Source organism: Bufo bufo, chromosome 9 (assembly GCF_905171765.1).
Source record: "Bufo bufo chromosome 9, aBufBuf1.1, whole genome shotgun sequence".
Taxonomy (NCBI): domain Eukaryota; kingdom Metazoa; phylum Chordata; class Amphibia; order Anura; family Bufonidae; genus Bufo; species Bufo bufo.
Window position 1 is genome coordinate 205,885,722 of NC_053397.1, and position 18,341 is coordinate 205,904,062.

An 18,341-nucleotide genomic window follows, 5' to 3' on the forward strand; every position below is an offset into this window, starting at 1 on the left:
ATTTTCAAGTGCATGTTGTTCAGCTGACGCTCTAAAACATTATTTGCGAGTGCCTTCAGGTGAGCTGGCACTGTGACACATTATATGCGAGTGCATGCTGTTCAAATGACACTCTAAAACAATATATGCGAGTGCATGCTGTTCAGTTGACGCTATAAAACATTATATGCGAGTGCATGCTGTTCAGCTGACGCTCTAAAGCATTATATGCGAGTGCATGCTGTTCAGCTAACCCTATAAAAAAAAATTGAGTTGAGGGCCTGCAGTTGAGCTAACCTTATAAAAAAAATTTGAGTGGAGGGAATATATACAATCTGGAGGAGGAGGAGAAAACAAGATTCAACCATATACTCTTTTTTTTGTGGTGGAAAAGGTGCATGGGAATACACTACAGTAGATTGAGTACATTATAAATGATAGATTGAGATTGCCTTTATGTTCATCATCAGCTCAGCTCTGCTCTGGCGGAGTTGAGAAGTCAGGGGCAATCCAGGCCTTGTTCATTTTTATCTGAGTCAACCTGTCAGCATTGCAGTGGACAAGTGCAGCACGCCAGACCTGCAGGGTATTGCGAAGTGAGGTCACGGTTATGGGCAATCAAGGGTTACTCACTGTTCATAGGAGAACCCTGGGCAGGCATGCGGCAGTGAAGGAGAGGCTGACACAAAGTTCCTCTGGGGCACACTCTGTATATAGGGACCAGGCCTGATGGTGGATGAGGTGCCCTGGATGTTGCAGGTGTTTTGAGTGCCTGGGGCAAGGTCCCTTTAAGAATCGTGACGCCAGTGCCTGTAACGGTGGCACACCGGTTTTCAGTAGTAATAAGTGTGGTACACAGGTGGTATAGTGAACCAAACGTTGCTTTACTTTAACAGTCCAAACTTTGTACAGATGGTAAAGTTCTTGAACATGCAGCAGTTTACAAATAGCATGAGCAGGCTTTTCATTAATGGCAGGCAATGTACTTGGCAAGATACTCAGAGGGTAACATCAATATTCACAGACCAGGCTGCACTATTCCTCAGATATCCTGGCTGTCTGTATCCCAAGGCCCATGTGCCCTAATGCTGGCTTTTATCCTTGGTATAAATCCTCCTCAGGTATATATTCCTTGCTTTTACTTAATGATCCCTTCTGCCCTTCCGCTTACTTGTTTAGCTGGGTTTCTGGCTCTGCTCTGCTTTGATGAGATAACTGCAGTTCTCTCCCAGGAGGCAAACACTTCTCTTGGGGTGATCTTCTGAGCTAACATAGGCTCCTTATCTACAGACAGGCTATAATCCTTCACTAGCCTCCTGGTAGCAACTAGCAGCCTGGACTATCCAGCTGCATGTCAGGAGGAGGCCCTCAGCATATCTCTGGCTGGTGCCCTCTCACTTCTGTCTCCACAGACTCCTGACTACAGACTAACTCCTCCCTGTCTGGGCCTGATCATTTATACTAGGTGCTCCCTATCTCCCTCTAGTGCCTAGGATGCCTAACTACACCCTAATAGGCCTGCTATGCATGTCACAGGGGAAATATACATGAAAAAGCACATAGAAAATACATTAACATACATGGTCAAATATAATATTACTGTCCCTTAGGAGTAGGAGTAACACGTGACCCAAATGACCCTTGTGTACTGCCCACCCCTACCTAGTGGGACACTACACAAGCGGATACGCTTATCTCTTATAATGCCACCAGCAGCACTAAATACACGCTTAGACAAAACGCTGGCGGCAGGGCAGGCTAGCACCTCCTATGAAGTGCCTTTTGCACGGTGGCATTAGAAGAATTTTGATATCTCTGACTTTGAGTCTAACCAGACTGTCTGTTACTCTGTAATTCCTCTAGCGCCGTTCTATGGAAGCAGTAGGTTTAAAGAGCACACCAAATGCTTGAAATAACTTCTTTATTAACTTCATCTTTTCTTCATATATAACACTGCCGCCTCCGCAGCAGATAGTCCATATACAAAACACGTGTTGAAAAGATATCACAAAATAGCGGTTTGATTAAGATGGTGGTTCAACTGTTCAATCTTGTCATTCAACATAAAATGGTATATATATTTCTCTCTTGAGTATCTGTACTGTCACTTTAAGTTATTTAAGCACTTTATGTTCTCTGTGAGAGGTATATCTAAGATTTGACCGATAGTTCTACAGATCTGTATGCAATTTGTATGGATTGCTATTTGTATGCTATTTGTAGTTTGCAATTGGTGGAACTGTAAGTAAACAAATATATATCTAGTTCAGTACACAGTTCTAAACACAATACTAACAATATGAACATTATATAACTGTTTTAAATACCTATTTTGGCCTCTTGTTCCCATAAAACTCAGCTCTCAGTGGAGTGAATGTCTCTTCAGCTCCTGTCTCTGGTAAATAATGATTCTAGCAGCAGGAGCTGGGGGAATTCCCAAACAGGCTGTCTGTGAGGCTGGCTGTGATTGGTGAAAACTCTTGCTGTGTGAGAAGCTGGCTGTGATTGGTCTAGACTTCTGCCCAGCAACAACAGATTAACACTATGCTTTCTGTTGTTTTTGCTGTGTCACTGAGCTTACCTTACATTACAAAATTAATCTTAAAGGCATACTATCTTTTTCTGCTTCTGTGAACACAAAATATAACAGTAATATGACATCCAAAACAGGATGTCACAGTAAATAACTCTGCTTTGTCTTTAACACATAAACATAGGAACTGTATAAAGGCTATTGGCAGGTTTAGCTGTACACACATATGAGCTATACTAGCAACCTAGGACAGGTCTTAGCTGGCCAGATACAGTGCTTAACCGACTGGAAGCATTATCTTTAGCAATCCAACCGAGCAACTGTTGTCCTGCGCCGCCCAGCTAAGTTGGACATGAAGCTGAGTACGGTGGATGTTTTTTTTTTTTTTTTTTCTGGTGCACTGGCACCACGATCATTGCACCCAGGGCCACGACCTCTGCGTGCACCATCAGCATCACGCCCACTTCCCCGTCCCTTAGTGCTCGCCTTCTTCATATCAATGGTTTTGTCACTAGATCTGGCGCAGATTGTTTTACTGTCCGCTAAAGACACCGTTTTTGGATGCAGGACAGCATATGTCACAGAACACCACAGAATATGGACACTAGATTAGGCCCAGATTATTGGAATTTGCAATACAGACACTTTTTGCAGATGCAGTTCAGTATTATTTTACACAAAGCCACACACTATGGACACTAAATGTGGCCCAGATTATTAAAGACCCAGTCTGCGGATGATGTACTGTATATGTCACTAATAGGTATGAAATAAAAATATCTTGCTGCTGTCAAACACACACAGTAGTCCTTAAAGGGACTTTTGGGTCTTAGAAAAGCTTTCCCAGAATAAAAACTGTGAAATTCGCTCCCTACTCTGTCTGTCCCTTCCTACGCTCTGCTCTCCCTGTCTACGTCTGAGCCGAACATGCGTCATCGGGTGCTATATAGGCCAGCCAATCACTGTAATGCCCGCAGCCAACATGGCTACTGGCATTACAGTGAGGGCATACTTACCTGCACCTTTATTGGCTGCTTAAAACCCACGAAACTTGCGCGGAGGAGATTCGAGCACATGCGGTACTCGGTCGAGTACCGCCATGTACCGCGCATAGCGATGCTCGAGACGAACAGATATTTGGCCGAGCATGCTCGCTCATCACTAGACATTACGTTATTTCCCTATGGAGTATAAAGGACTCTTTTGCACTTTTGTTCCAGTTTGCAATGGATCTTCAAGCACTGATAAAGAGACGCTAACGTAAATTTATTGCACTGCCTGATTGCGTTGAATATGTATCTTATTTGATTGCATTTAATATTTGCACTATTTCTCCTTTTTACATTTTCAGCAATGTTTAGTATTGTACCCATGGTGTGTATTCCTTTGCAGGTGCCGCAATGTGATAATATGCACTTTTTGTATGGACTTTGCCCTTTATACCGTTAGCCAGATAGTGGCCTTACTTCTTTGCTTATTATGGACTGCCTTTGAGGACATTAACACCTTCCCGACCAGCGCCGTAATAGTACGTGACTTGCCGCCCAGCGCAGTACTATTACTGCCCGCTTTTCCCTGGACCAGTTTAGAGACAGACGACAGAAGTTGCAGCCCACAGCTAAAACGAAGTTATGCAGCTAGCCTGTGATCACAGCGGAGCCGGAGAGCGACAGACGTAGCAGGGAGGAGTTTGCCTGCCACAGTTAATGCCAAAGCCTGCTGGAACCAAGACAAAGCCTGAAACTGTTTGGAGAAACGTTTATGCAGAGTAAGGGCTCATGCACACGACCGTATGCCCTTCTCGCCAGTCCGTGAGCAGGCCATATGTCCCGGAGCGGCATACATCGTGCGCACGGGAGCACAAAGCATCATAGGTTACTATGATGCTGTGCGCATCGGGCCGCCCGCGGGGCTATTGTCCCGCTTTCATATGATCTTATGAGTACAGGACAATAGTCCCGCGGGCGGCCCGATTCACACAGCATCATAGTAACCTATGATGCTGTGCGCTCCCGTGCGCACGATGTATGCCGCTCCGGGACATATGGCCCTCTCACGGACCGTATGTCTCGGAGGGCATAGGGTCGTGTGAATGAGCTCTAAAGCTGTTATCAACTTCATCACAAAGTCTGGACTCCATTTATTTCTTCATCCCCTTCATCAACAACCCCCTTTTCATTTGCTGCAGAGCTAACGCCTAGGATCCAGTGTATCCAGCTAGGAGCACTGTGACACGTGCACCAACATTAAGGGACATTTAGGGCACCCTATACCACTCTGGCATTCCTACACCTGGATACCATCTACAGTATCACTAAAAGGGGCCCTGTGCCCTTGTTGCTTCACTGCAACTGTCGTCACGAAAACAAGTACACTTATTTCTCTTAAAGGGTCCTGGGGGGAGGTGCACATTCCATTTCTGTATGTCCGTATATATCTGTTCCGCAAAAAAATAGAACATGTCCTATTATTGTCCGCATTACGGACAAGGATAGGACTGTTCTATTAGGGGCCAGCTGTTCCGTTCCGCAAAATATGGAATGCACATGGATGTCATCCGTATTTTTTACGGATCTGTTTTTTTGTGGACCGCAAAATACATACGGTGGTGTGCATGAGCCTTAACTAATGGAAATAACTGATCAGATAACTAAAGTGTGAACTCAGTCTTAGGCCTCCTGCACATGATCGTAGGTGTCCCGTTGTCGTATAGCGGACCGCATTTGTGGATCCGCAATACAAGGGCACTGTTCCGTGTGCATTGCGCATCACAGATGCTGACCCATTCATTTCAATGGGTCCGCAAATCCGGAGATACGGAATGGTGCGGAACGGAAGCACAGAACGGAACCCTACGGAAGCACTACGGAGTGCTTCCGTGGGGTTTCGTCCCGTACTTCCGTCCTGCAAAAAGATAGAACATCTTATCCCGTCCTATCTTTTTGTGGAACGGCCAGATCGCGGACCCATTAAAGTGAATGGGTCCACGATCCACTGCGGCTGCCCCACGGTCGGTGTTTGTGCATTGCGGGCCGCAGCACGGCCACGGGGCGCATACTTTCGTGTGCAGGAGGACTTAGGTCTCATGCACACGAACATGTGCCGGCCGGGGCCGTGCACTGACAGTGGGGCCGCCGCATGCGGATTATTCACTCGAATGGGGTCCTTGATTCACATCCGACTGTCCGCACCGCGAAAAAGTAGTGCATGTATTGCTAGTAGTGCAAGCATTCTGTAGTGCCTCCGTTCCGCACCGCACCACATGTCCCGGATTGCGGACCTATTCAAGTGAATGGGTCCTCATCCGTGATGCGGGGTGCACATGGCCGATGCCCGTGTATTGCGGACCACAATGCGGCCACAGCTGGGCAACGGCCGTGTGCATGAGCCCTTAGAAGAGTATTTGGTTGAGGTTTTCTCTGCTTCCTCATTGACTTCTATGAAATCCACGATCAAAGCTGCTGTCAGGCTGCACTGCATGAGTGTTTTTGAAATCAGCTACTGAAAAAAAATATTTTAAAAAAATACCAATTTTACACTGTGTGGAGTTTTTAACATTAAAGTGAAAGGCAAGTTTCGGTTGTGAATTTAGCAGCGGAAAATGCCCATTTCCCACTGCTAAATCAGTGGCAGAATTTAGAGCTGTCACGTGAACATACCCTTAGGGCACGTCCACCCGGCCAGGTTTCCTGATGCAGTTTTGGAAGCCAAAATCAGGAGTGGATCACAAAAGGAGAGAAAGTATAACGGCCATATAGGACTTCTCTTTTTTGAAGTCGCTTCTGGCTTTGACTTCCAAAACTGCATCTGGAAACCTGACCGTGTGGTCGCACCCTCAGGGCGTTGCGAGGCCATTGGTCCCGGCTAATTCATGGGTTTTTTAGCCCAGAAATGTAGATTTCATTCCAGTGCATGGAGAGCCGGAGAAGGCCACGAGAAAAGTTAGGCACACGCTGGTCTTAAATAAATCACGGCCAATGTCTTAAAGGCTGCACCCCCCACCTACCCCCTCCCAAATCCCTGACAGAACCTCCCACAAAGTATGAAGGGCTCTCTCCTTCAGAGCTCAAACCTGCAGTAGGTATGTGTCCTCCCTCCATAAGGCAGCCCAAATAAGAGACTGAAGGCTCTGTCCCCCCACGGCGGCAGCAGCTGCGTCCCCTTTCCCCCCTTCCTTCCTTTTTGGCTGAATTCTTCCTCTTTCTTGCAGTCACATGGATATCTCTCTGAAGTGCGTCGGATCAGTCCCTTCTAGGTAAGTGAACCTCGTGCTCCCCTGTTGAACGTGATGGGTAACGTGGCTTCGGAGCGGGTTAGCTCAGGAAATTAGGGAATTGCTTAACTGGCAATTTCCTAATGCAGTGTTCTAGGTGGAAGGACTGTGCAGGTCTGGCAGGGAGCCATGGCTTCCAGATTTCACAGCAATGTCTATAAGGGCTCATGCACACGAACGTATTTTTTTCTGTTACGTTTTTTTACAGGTCCGTATGTGAAACCATTCACTTCAATGGGGCTTGAGGAAAAAAAATAAAAAGTGCATTCCGTGTCCATATGTTCCGCAAAAAAAAAAAAGCAGTCCTATTCTTGTCTGTTTTGCAGCCAAGGACAGGCCTTGTTATAATGGATCCGCAAAAAAAACGGATGTAACACAGACATTACACAGATGATTTTTTTTTTTTTTTACAGATCTAAAATACATACGGTCGTGTGCATGAGTCCTTCACTGGATACCGTTGGGGGGATTTACCATGAGGGTAATATTTGAGCTCAGTTGGCCTTAAGTCTTCGTTGGTGTAGTTTGCGGCGCATTTATCAGATGTCATAAAATTTACGTTAAATTTGGTTGTGTTCAGAGTGGCAGTCGGACATCTGGCAGGTTGGTCCAGCGCAATTGTCGGCTGGAAAAAACAAACTTTGCATCCGCCATTTTTTGTCTGATGAAAAGTCGCCATTTATGCCAGAAACCAACCGGATCCCGTTACAGTTAATGGGGATCCGGTGGCACATGGTCTTATCTGGTAATGCTGAATACAGTGATCACCAGTAGCCTGATGCTCTGCCGGTCCGGCTACCGGATTCTCAACGCTGACGTGAACACAGCCTTAGAGCCTCCGTTCCTCCTCCCCTTTTTTTTTTTTTTTCTTTTTCGGATAGGATATGGACCCATTCATTTCAATGGGTCCGCAAAAAATGCAGACAGCACACAGTGTGCTGTCCGCATCCGTATGTTCGTTCCCTAGCCCCGCAAAAAAAGGCAGAACATGTCCTATTCTTGTCCGTTTTGCAACACGGAGGCCATCTTTATTTTTTGCGGATCTGCAATTTTTGGAACGCAAAACACATACGGTCGTGTGACTGCACCCATAGGCACATCTTTAAATCTAACACTAGGTTCACACCAGCGTTGGGCGCTCCGGCAGCCTCTTCTTGCATAAATGGTGGCTGTCAGCTGGAAAAAAACTGGTGTGAAGCTTTTTTTTTTTTTTTTTTGGTCTGTCCTGCCTAAAAGCAGGTTGATCACCTAAGGCTAGTTTCACACTAGCGGTAGGGGACTCCGGCTGCCTCTCGGCGTGCGCTGCCGTGCTGCCGCCGGAACTCCGCCGCATCTGGACCTGCGTCTTGGACAGGGGATTGGCCAGCACGTAACACAGGGGAAGAGGAGGCAGTGGTGTGACCTGCAGACACTGATTGTGAACCCAGGCGTTCGGCCCACCTATTGGGGTGCTTTGATGCCATGTGGCGGATCATGCTGGTGGTGGTGAGGTTGCCAGTGTTCACGCCCTGCTGATTTTGGTACAGCACAGGTTGCAAATGATAATTCTTTTATCGTCCGCACTTTCCTCAAAAAAGTGCCAGACTGCGGAACACCTACCCCTTGGCAAAGGAGATTGCCGCAAGGGGGTGCTCCGGGGAACAGTTGCGGGCCTGTTTCATGAGGCCCGCCTTCTCCCTTTTGCCATTACACTGCCTCTTCCAGCCTGTTGCGGTGCTGCGGAGGACTTGGTGGAAGACAGGGTGGTGCTTAGGCTACTTTCACACTTGCGGCAGAGAGATCCGGCAAGCAGTTCCGTCGCCGGAACTGCCTGCCGGATCAGGCAAAATGTATGCTAACTGATGGCATTAGTAAGACTGATCAGGATCCTGATCAGTCTTAAAAATGCCTGATCAGTCGAAAAAATGCATTGAAATGCCGGATCCGTCTTTCCGGTGTCATCCGGCAAAAACGGATCCGGCATTTATTTTTTCACCTTTTTTTCAGTCTGCGCATGCGCATACCGGAAGGACGGATCCGGCATTCCGGTATTCTGAATGCCGGATCCGGCACTAATACATTCCTATGGGAAAAAATGCCTGATCCGGCATTCAGGCAAGTCTTCAGTTTTTTTAGCCGGAGATAAAACCGTAGCATGCTACGGTTTTCTCTTTTGCCTGATCAGTCAAAACGACTGAACTGAAGACATACTGATGCAAACTGAACGGATTACTCTCCATTCAGAATGCATGGGGACATACCTGATCAGTTCTTTTCCGGTATAGAGCCCCTGTGACGGAACTCTATGCCGGAAAAGAACAACGCAAGTGTGAAAGTAGCCTAAGGGCTCTTTCACACCTGCGTTATTGTCTTCCGGCATAGAGTTCCGTCGTCGGGGCTCTATGCCGGAAGAATCCTGATTAGGATTATCCTAATGCATTCTGAATGGAGAGTAATCCGTTCAGGATGCATCAGGATGTCTTCAGTTCCGGTACGGAACGTTTGTTGGCCGGAGAAAATACCGCAGCATGCTGCGCTTTTTGCTCCGGCCAAAAATCCGGAACACTTGCCGCAAGGCCGGATCCGGAATTAATGCCCATTGGAAGGCATTGATCCGGATCCGGCCTTAAGCTAAACGTCGTTTCGGCGCATTGCCGGAGCCGACATTTAGCTTTTTCAGAGTGGTTACCATGGCTGCCGGGACGCTAAAGTCCTGACAGCCATGGTAAGTGGAGCGGGGAGCGGGGGAGCAGTGTACTTACCGTCCGTGCGGCTCCCCGGGCGCTCCAGAGTGACGTCAGGGCGCCCCAAGCGCATGGATCACGTGATCGCATGGATCACGTCATCCATGCGCATGGGGCGCTCTGACGTCATTCTGGAGCGCCCCGGGAGCCGCACGGACTGTAAGTATACCGCTCCCCCGCTCCCCGCTCCTACTATGGCAACCAGGACTTTAATAGCGTCCTGGGTGCCATAGTAACACTGAAAGCATTTGGAAGACGGTTCCGTCTTCAAATGCTTTCAGTACACTTGCGTTTTTCCGGATCCGGAGTGTAATTCCGGCAAGTGGAGTACACGCCGGATCCGGACAACGCAAGTGTGAAAGAGGCCTTAGCCGACTGGAAGCATTATCTGCTGCAATCCAACCGACCACCTGGTCACAATAGTGTGACTTCAAGAGTGGTGTCCTGCGCCGCCCTGCAAACTGGGACATGAAGCTACAGTAGGTATCGTGGATGAGTGTGTTTCTTGTGTTCTGGCAGCAGGCACAGTTTCACCGCGCCCAGGGCCACGGCCTCTGCGTGCATCATCAGCAGCACGGCCACTTCCCCGTCCCTTACTGCTCGTCTTCTGCAGAATGAAAGGTATATAAGCTTGCAAGTATGTCACACGTACAGTAGCGCAGGTTTTGTAAGTGGTCAGATAAAGTACACTGAGATATTTAGGATGCGCAAACATTATACAGAAGATACAGCAGAGGTAATGTCGCTGTCGCCAGCAGCCAAACAATTGCGCTGAATGTCACAAATATTTAGGCTGCGCAAATGTAAAATGAAAGATGTAGCAGAGGTTGTGTCACTGTCAGAAGTGGCACTAACAATTGCACGCAGTTTAGCGCAGGTTGCGCTAATAATATATATGGCAGCCAGATACAACTATAGTCCTTGAAAGGACTTTTGGGTCTCTAACAAGCTTTTTCACTAAAATATTACTATTTCACTTCTTACACTATCTGTCCCTTCTTCAGCACAGCTCTCCCTGACTAAGGCCTCATGCACCCGGCCGTTCCGTGCATTGGGGACAGCATCTGCGGTCCCTAATGCACGGGCAACATCCGTGCAGCGGGCCAGACCTGACTTGAATGGGTCCGTGGTCTGTCCGCACCGCAAAAAATAGGACATGTCCTATTTATTTGCGGTGCGGAACAACGGAAAGAAGCACCACGGATGCACTCCGTAGTGCTTCCGGTGTTCCGTTCGGTGACTCTGTTCCGCATCTCCATTCAAGTGAATGGGTCCGCATCCGTGATGCGTGGTGCACGCGGCCGTGGATTGCCGACCCGCTGTTTGCGGCCGCAACACGGCCCAACGGCGGTCATGTGCATGAGGCCTAAGACTGAGCCGAACGCGTGTCATCAGGTGCTATGTAGCACCCGATGACGCGTTCCAGCCAGCCAATCACTGTAATGCCTGTAGCCAACAGGACTACGGCATTACTGAGAGTGCCAGCACCTGTTTACAAACGTGCGGGGAGGAGACTCGAGCATCGCGCTGGAGCACACGCTGTGTTCAGCCAAGCATCGCGATGCTCGAGTAAAATTATTGTTCGGCAGAGCATGCTCGCCCAACACTAGTAAATGGTGAATGCCGGATTTCATAACGGATGTGAACGTAGCCTAATACTTCTGTCTACAAAATGCTACATCAGTCTTTCTCCTACTGGAGTGACTTTGCAACTTTTTTGGGGGCCCTTTTTTTTTTTTTTTTAACTGGCAGTGAAAAATCTAAAGTGAAATTAATTAACATAGCTAACCACGCCCACTTCCCAACGACTTTTCAGAACTGATGTGCGTGGTGTAAAATGCAAAAAGTCGCAAACTTTTTGCACTGTGTTTTGTGACTTTTAATGATGTAAGAATTCTGGATAAATTCTGCCCATAAACTTCCTTTTTTTTCTGTTTTCAACCTGTTGTGTGTTGCGATCCATGAACAGATTATAAGGGTCTAAGAAATCGCTATATTACTGCAACATGTAGATGCGTACTAAAGCTCTTTACGTATATTTTTTGTGTTTGGTTTTTTTTTTTTTGTTTGTTTTTTTTTAAGCTTGTGAAAAACCATGAATTTAATGTTTTTGACATGTATTTTTGGGTGGCATTTTTAAACATTGCAATTAATAATTGTTCATTTGTTTTAAGCTAATATCTGTCTGCAGAGGGTTTTTTTTCTCGATAAAGCACCTTTTTTTTTATTTATTTTTTTTTACTTAAAACATTCCTAAAGAAGAATTCACACATGGCAGATTTGTTACAGAAGTTTCTGTGACTATTCCATTCATCCGCATGGGGCTTTGCATTAATTCCATATCTCTGCTTTCGAAACGGTCCCATTCTGATGAACTTTAATTTTATTCGCAGAAATTTCTTTAACAAATCTGCACATGTGAATTCCCCCATAGAAAATATTCATGTTGTGCTGGGAAATGTCACGGTCCCAGAGCTAACACAAGTGAAGACCGCAAAACCGCAGCAATTAGGGGTACAAACGCAGTTCAGGAGCACAGTCTGAATATGCCCATTCCCCAGATCTCCAGGCTACAACACTGACCGGCATTGCACCAGCACCTGGATGAATGTCATGTGTAGAACGCAGTCTTGGGCCTCATTCACACGGCAGCATTTTTGCATCAGTTTCCAGAAGCAGAAACAACTCCGAAATACATTATGATGGAATGAATTGCACTTGTTCAATGTTTTAACCGATAAATAAAATACCGCCAAATGAAACTCCCATTATGGTGGGTTCACATGTATTTGCTTGTGTTTTTTTGCAGTAAAAACAGCAGCTTTAGATGTAAACTGAAAGTCTATGGGAAATATGAAACACAGCGACACACGAGCGCTTTTTCTTGCATCTTGCTTTTTTTTTTTTTTTTTGCGCACATTGCTGTACAGTAGCTCTGTTGGTATTTTAAAGGTGTTTAAAAGGGGAAAAACACCTGCAAAAAAAAAAAAAAAAGTGAAGGAGAGCGCACCACACCTGCGCAGTGTGCTTTCCGCCAGCCACCGCTCCGTTCACCTCCCTGGGACTGCTGGAATTAGCCGCACTTGGCTATTTTCGGAACTCCCATAGAAGTAAATGGAAGGTGGCCGCACATGCAGGGGTCATTATCTGGAGATGGGTGAGGGTCCGAAAGATGGGACCCACACCTATCTAACATTGGTAGCATATCCTAGTGAGATGATAAAACCCCTTTAGTGAAATAATTTCAGATAAATAATTCAGGGGGGCATGATCTTCACTTGATTTTATTTTTTATGATTATTATTTTTTGCCTAGAATGGCTTCTTTAAATTTCGATTGCGGCAGAACTGCATGAGTTCACATTGGGATTTGCTGCAGTGTAGTGTTGTGCCGCAGCGTGGTACTGACACGTGTGTTTTTCTAGATTAAATGTGTCGTCTCGCTTCAGCAAATGGCACTCGTCATGTAGAGAAAGTTAATACAAGGCACTTACTAATGTATTGTGATTGTTCATATTGCCTCCTTTGCTGCTGGATTCATTTTTTTCCATCACATTATACACGGCTCATATCCAAGGTTTATGACCACCGCTGCAGCGCAGATATGAGGTGCCCAGGACAGGAGCTGCTGCGCATGAGTGACTATGTGCGCTCCCATGGTCCAGGCCACCAGAAAGGCAGGTGCTTTTTTCTGATAGTGTGCAACCACGTCCACCGTTGCTGGATTGCAGAGTGGTCGTAACCATGGAAATGAGCAGTGTATAGTGAGAGAGAAAAATTAATTAAAGGGGTATTCTCAACACGCTATTTCATACTTACCTGCTCCCGGCGCGCTGTCCACTTCCTGGTTTCTGCACTTGGCAGGGGGCGGGCTCCATCTTGATTGAAGTCTTCTCCCAGCCGCGCTGCGCGCTGGACTGAACGCGCACGCCAAGGCCGCGCATGCGCCCTGGTGACTTCTTCCTGGCCAGTATACTAAACTATCACCATAGCGCATGCGCGGCCTCGGCGTGCGCTTTCGGGACTGCGCGCGGCCGGCCGGGAGAAGAGAAGAAGTCGTCTGCGCAAGCGCGGCCACCGTGATTCCTGAGAAGAGCGGTGGCCGTAACCAGGGGAGACGGAAGACAACAGTCAGGTAAGTATATGTTTATTTTCTTCTAAGGGGTGGGAATTAGTTAATTAAATATATTTAGAAAAATGATCACTGTTAAATCATTAACAGATGGGAATACCCCTTTAAGCCAGCAAAGGTTGGGCAATATGGACAATCGCGATACATTAATTAGTCAGTGCCTTGTATTAACTTTCTCTACATGATAAATGTCATTTGCTGAAGGGAGAGGACCCCTTTAAGCCATTGTTGAGTTGTATGGGATTGTACAGTGGCCACCATAGTCTGAGGCCATATTATACTGGCTGTGATTTAAGGACCGCAACAGCAGAGGGCGATGTTTGTCTTTGGTTGCACGTCGTCCACGTATGTGGGATGTGTGTGTAGGACTCTGGGTACATACATAGCGGGAGATACACATAGTAGTTTTATCTGAGATCTGTAGATGGTATTTTTCTTCCCAATATTGCAGAGGGCTGTCTAAATGGTTAAAAATTTCATTATGAGATTTTCCCTCTAGTCGCTGACTGACGTGTTAGTTCAATGTCCGTACAGTCCGGCAGTCATGCGGTGTGTTGCAATGTTGTCATATGAACTTCTCAGGAAATGTGGGTTCTTGACTGGGAACACGCCCTCCTCAACCCTACTCGGGGAGCTAACGGAAACCTGAGGTCTGTATATGACTGTAGCATTTAGATAAATGTTGGTATAGAAGGAGTTGTCCAGGATCAGAAAGCAACAGCTCCTTTATTTTAAACACAGCGCCACCCCAGTCCACAGGTTGTGTTTGATATTGCCGCTCTGTCCCATTGACTCTAGTGGAGCTGAGCTACAATACCAGACACAACCATGGACACGGGTGGCGCTGTGTTTTGGAATAAAGCAGCCATGTCTTTCTAACCCTGGAAAACCGCTTTAAAGGGGTTGACACTTCTCAGACATTGGTGGCACATCTTTAGCCCCTTTATAATGTTAGTTAGGTGTTGGCTCCTCTGCCCACTTCCTCTAGTGGGAGAAGTAGTTCAGATGTGTGTAGTCTGTGAGAGGAAAAAGCAGCAAGAAGTAGAATGAGAACTCAACTAAGAGCAGCCAGCAGAGCTACAGTATATGAGCCGGCCCCCGAGGGGAAGAACTGCTGGAGGTACCAGAGCTACAGTATATAAGCCGGCCCCCGAGGGGAAGAACTGCTGGAGGTACCAGAGCTACAGTATATAAGCCGGCCCCTGAGGGGAAGAACTGCTAGAGGTACCAGAGCTACAGTATATAAGCCGGCCCCTGAGGGGAAGAACTGCTAGAGGTACCAGAGCTACGGTATATGAGCCGGCCCCCCAAGGGGAAAAAAACTGGAGGCACCACAGCTACAGTATATGACCCGGCCCCTTGAGAGAAAGAACTGCTGGAGGTACCAGAGCAACAGTATATGAGTCCCCCTCCCCCCCCCCCCCCCCCCCCCCGAGGGAAATAACTGCTGGAGGTACCAGAGCTACAGTATATGAGCTGGCCCCCGAGGAGAAAAAACTGGTGGAGGTACCAGAGCTACAATATATGACCCGGCTCTCCGAGGGGAAAAACTGCTGGAGGTAACAGAGCGAGCCGGCCCCCGAGGGGAAAAACTGCTAGAGGTAACAGAGCTACAGTATATGAGCGACCCCTGAGGGAAAGAACTGCTGGAGGTAGCACCGCTACAGTATATGAGCGGCCCCTGAGAGAATTGCTTGAGATAAGTGTTTAGCGACCATTACAAAGGGAGAGTACTAGAAATATTTGTCAGAAAAGGTTACACCTGCATTCTGGGCTACAGACTTTCCTGCATAGTGGTTAGAACAATATACCTCAGGACCCTTGTTGAAAGTACAGACTGGCCATTTCTTGGAAGAGAGTGGTCAGAGGATAGGTCATGGATGGACTGGCCATAGATCCTACAGGGAAATTTCCCAGTGGGCTGATGCCTAGAGAGCATTTTGGGCTGCAGTGTGGTATCTGGTGCTGCTGTGATGCTATTGTACTGCAATATGGTATTGCTCCCCCTGTCCATTTCTGTTGTGTGTGTTTGTGTTTTTTTTTTTTTTTATTTCTTCTCCAGGGCCACTTTAAGCTCCCAGTACGCCCCTGGGATAGGTCATCAGTTGAAAAAACTCTGAAAACCCCTTTAAAACAAGCAGAGATCCCCTTTCCTGAAATTCACATCCTTTGGTTGAAGTTTGCACAGTTCTATCTAACTATATCTTAAAAATGGTGAAGCCAAGGAAACTTGAAAAATGCCATAACTTTTCAATGTACACGGTAAGGGCTCATGCACACGACCATATCTTTTTTTCCGTTCTATGTGTTTTTTGTTTTTTTGTTTTTATATCGGTGGGGCTTGAAAAAATTAAATAAAAAAGACTCAATGTGCAGAACTTGTCCTATTCTTGTCCATTTTGCAGATAAGGACAGGCGTTGTTACAATGGATCAGTATTTTTTTTAAAACTTTTTTGCAGATCCGTGTTTTACAGACCCCAAAATACATACAGTTGTGTGCATGAGCCCTAAGATTGAGCAGCCCTTGACTTTACTTTTGTACAGATCAGTAGTCGCACCCTCACTCCACACCCTACAAAGCCGCTACTGGCCATCCAATTGACCCTACCCCTTCAAATAAGATGTGGAGAATCAAAATTTCTGAAGTGCATCTGCCACGTGCAAATTAATTTTTCCTGAGGGTCCATTCACACGTCCGCAGTGTTTTGCAAATTGCGTATCCGCAAAACACTGGGCCAGCACCCCAATAGAAATGCCTATTCTTGTCTGCAGCTGCGGACAAGAATAGGACATGTTCTATTTTTTTGCGGAGCCGCAGACCGGAAATGCGGATGCGGACAGTACATTGTGTGCTGTCTAAACTGCAAAGAAAAAAGGGGGTCAGTCAGCACATCCCAATGCGCAGGGGCACGTTGCTATGGCTGAGAACAACACTGTAAAACAAAACCTGCAATGCAACAGCTCTCTGCAAACCAAATAAAGTACAAAAATGCATTATAATTGCTAATGCTGTACTTATAAATTAGAGATGCTTGGCAAATAATTTTGTACAAAATTATTTGAGCCCGTCTGCCACACGTCAAGGCGATCTCTGTAAGACTGGTTCCTAACACTAAATTCTACCTGTTATATGCCATGGCGGCTACCATCCAATTCAGGGAGTGTAGGTTCCAAGCATCTCTAATTTATAAGTACAGCATTAGCAATTGTGATGCATTTTTGTACTTTATTTGGTTTGCAGAGAGCTGTTGCATTGCATGTTTTGTTTTACAGCATTGTGTGCTGTCCGCATCTTTTCCTTCCCCATTGAAAATGAAAGGGTCCGCACCCGTTCCACATAATTGCGGAATGGATCCGGACCCAAAGTGCAGACGTCTGAATGGAGCCTAAAAGAGAGAATTTTCTTAAATGTCATTTATTTATTTTTTTTGCTCTTTGCTGTCGTTTCTTTATAAAATATATCTGTTTAAGCTTTTGACCGACGAGGAGGTTCCTTATTTGCTTTGCTAGTTGTCATTGTCCAATGAACTCCTTCACTTTCACGGTTTTCATAGCAGGGTACATAAATATGTGTAACGCGCGTACAACGCTCTCCTTTATACTTCTCTGTCGGAGCCTGGCAGTTTTACCTTCTTTCAGCTCTGAGGTAAGCAGATTGGAGAGGAGCCGTCTCAGGACACAGAAGGGACAGAGCCGTCATTGAGCGCATGAATTTATGATACTCAACCACGCAAGCCATGGAGTCCAGGTATTCACCAGGCAATAATAGCATCAATGGATTTGGAAAGTTTGGGTTCAAATAGTTGCCGGTCCATTTCCTGGACGTTCTGACCAGGACATTTTATAGGGGGCCAATTACTTTTCCAAAATCTATCCGGAGACGCCATGCCAGTTAGATAACGTACAAGATCAGTTTGGCATGTTTATGCACTGGGAAGATGGAGAAGATAAGCAGCTGCTCAATACATATAATGACGCTTATCACTCGGAACAAAAACCAAGCGTCTCCTCTTTTGTTGTGCCCTGACATGGACCTTAGATCATCCATCATTAAGATTTAAGTTCTGTGCTGATACTTTTCGTAATTTATCATTCTATAGAAGTGGGAGAATTTTACTTGATACAGAGATACAAATCCCCTGCTTCCCATCAAACAGTCATAGTTAAAGGGACATGCTGCGCCTGACGGAGCCCCGGCCTCTACGTAACTTTGACGCATCCAGCGTCCGTTTTAAATGTAAGACAGCTTCCTTGCTGGTTTACATTTAGACCATTTTCTAGAAAATGATGAATGAGATGGGCCGTCCCCTTCTCCGCCCATGCCATGGCCACTTTTTAAGACCAGGTGTGAGCGGAGAAAAGTCACAGATTGCGACAAAAATACCCTTTGATTTTCCAAGACAATGGGGGAGAGATACAAACGCCAATCTTAGTATAAAGTCCATCAGCGCAGAAAGCGGCAAATTTATTACGAGGTAGAGGCCTCTTAACAAATGTGGCGCATTTCTAGGCAGTCCGTGTGGCAGACGGTTTTGAATCTACACCAGTTATTTGCTGGGTTAGATTTGAACTATAATTTACACCAGTTTTGGGCATAAATGATAGTAAATCCAGCGGGCTGTAGGGGACTGCAGGGGGAACTGGGGTCCCAGCCATAGGACCCCCACCGATCTAATAGTTATCCCCTATCCTGTAGATTGG

The 18,341-nt window shown here is 46.4% G+C and overlaps 1 protein-coding gene across 1 annotated transcript in view; it reads left to right on the forward strand.

Annotated features, from left to right (window-relative positions):
• The first annotated feature begins 6,315 nt into the window (after positions 1-6,315).
• MCOLN2 (mucolipin TRP cation channel 2) overlaps positions 6,316-18,341 on the forward strand; it is a 50,509-nt gene continuing 38,483 nt past the window's right edge. Inside the window, exons 1-2 of the mRNA XM_040407924.1 lie at positions 6,316-6,593; positions 6,723-6,767. Coding sequence (XP_040263858.1) covers positions 6,727-6,767 — 41 coding nt within the window. The 5' untranslated portion in view covers positions 6,316-6,593; positions 6,723-6,726. The remainder of the gene's footprint in view (positions 6,594-6,722; positions 6,768-18,341) is intronic.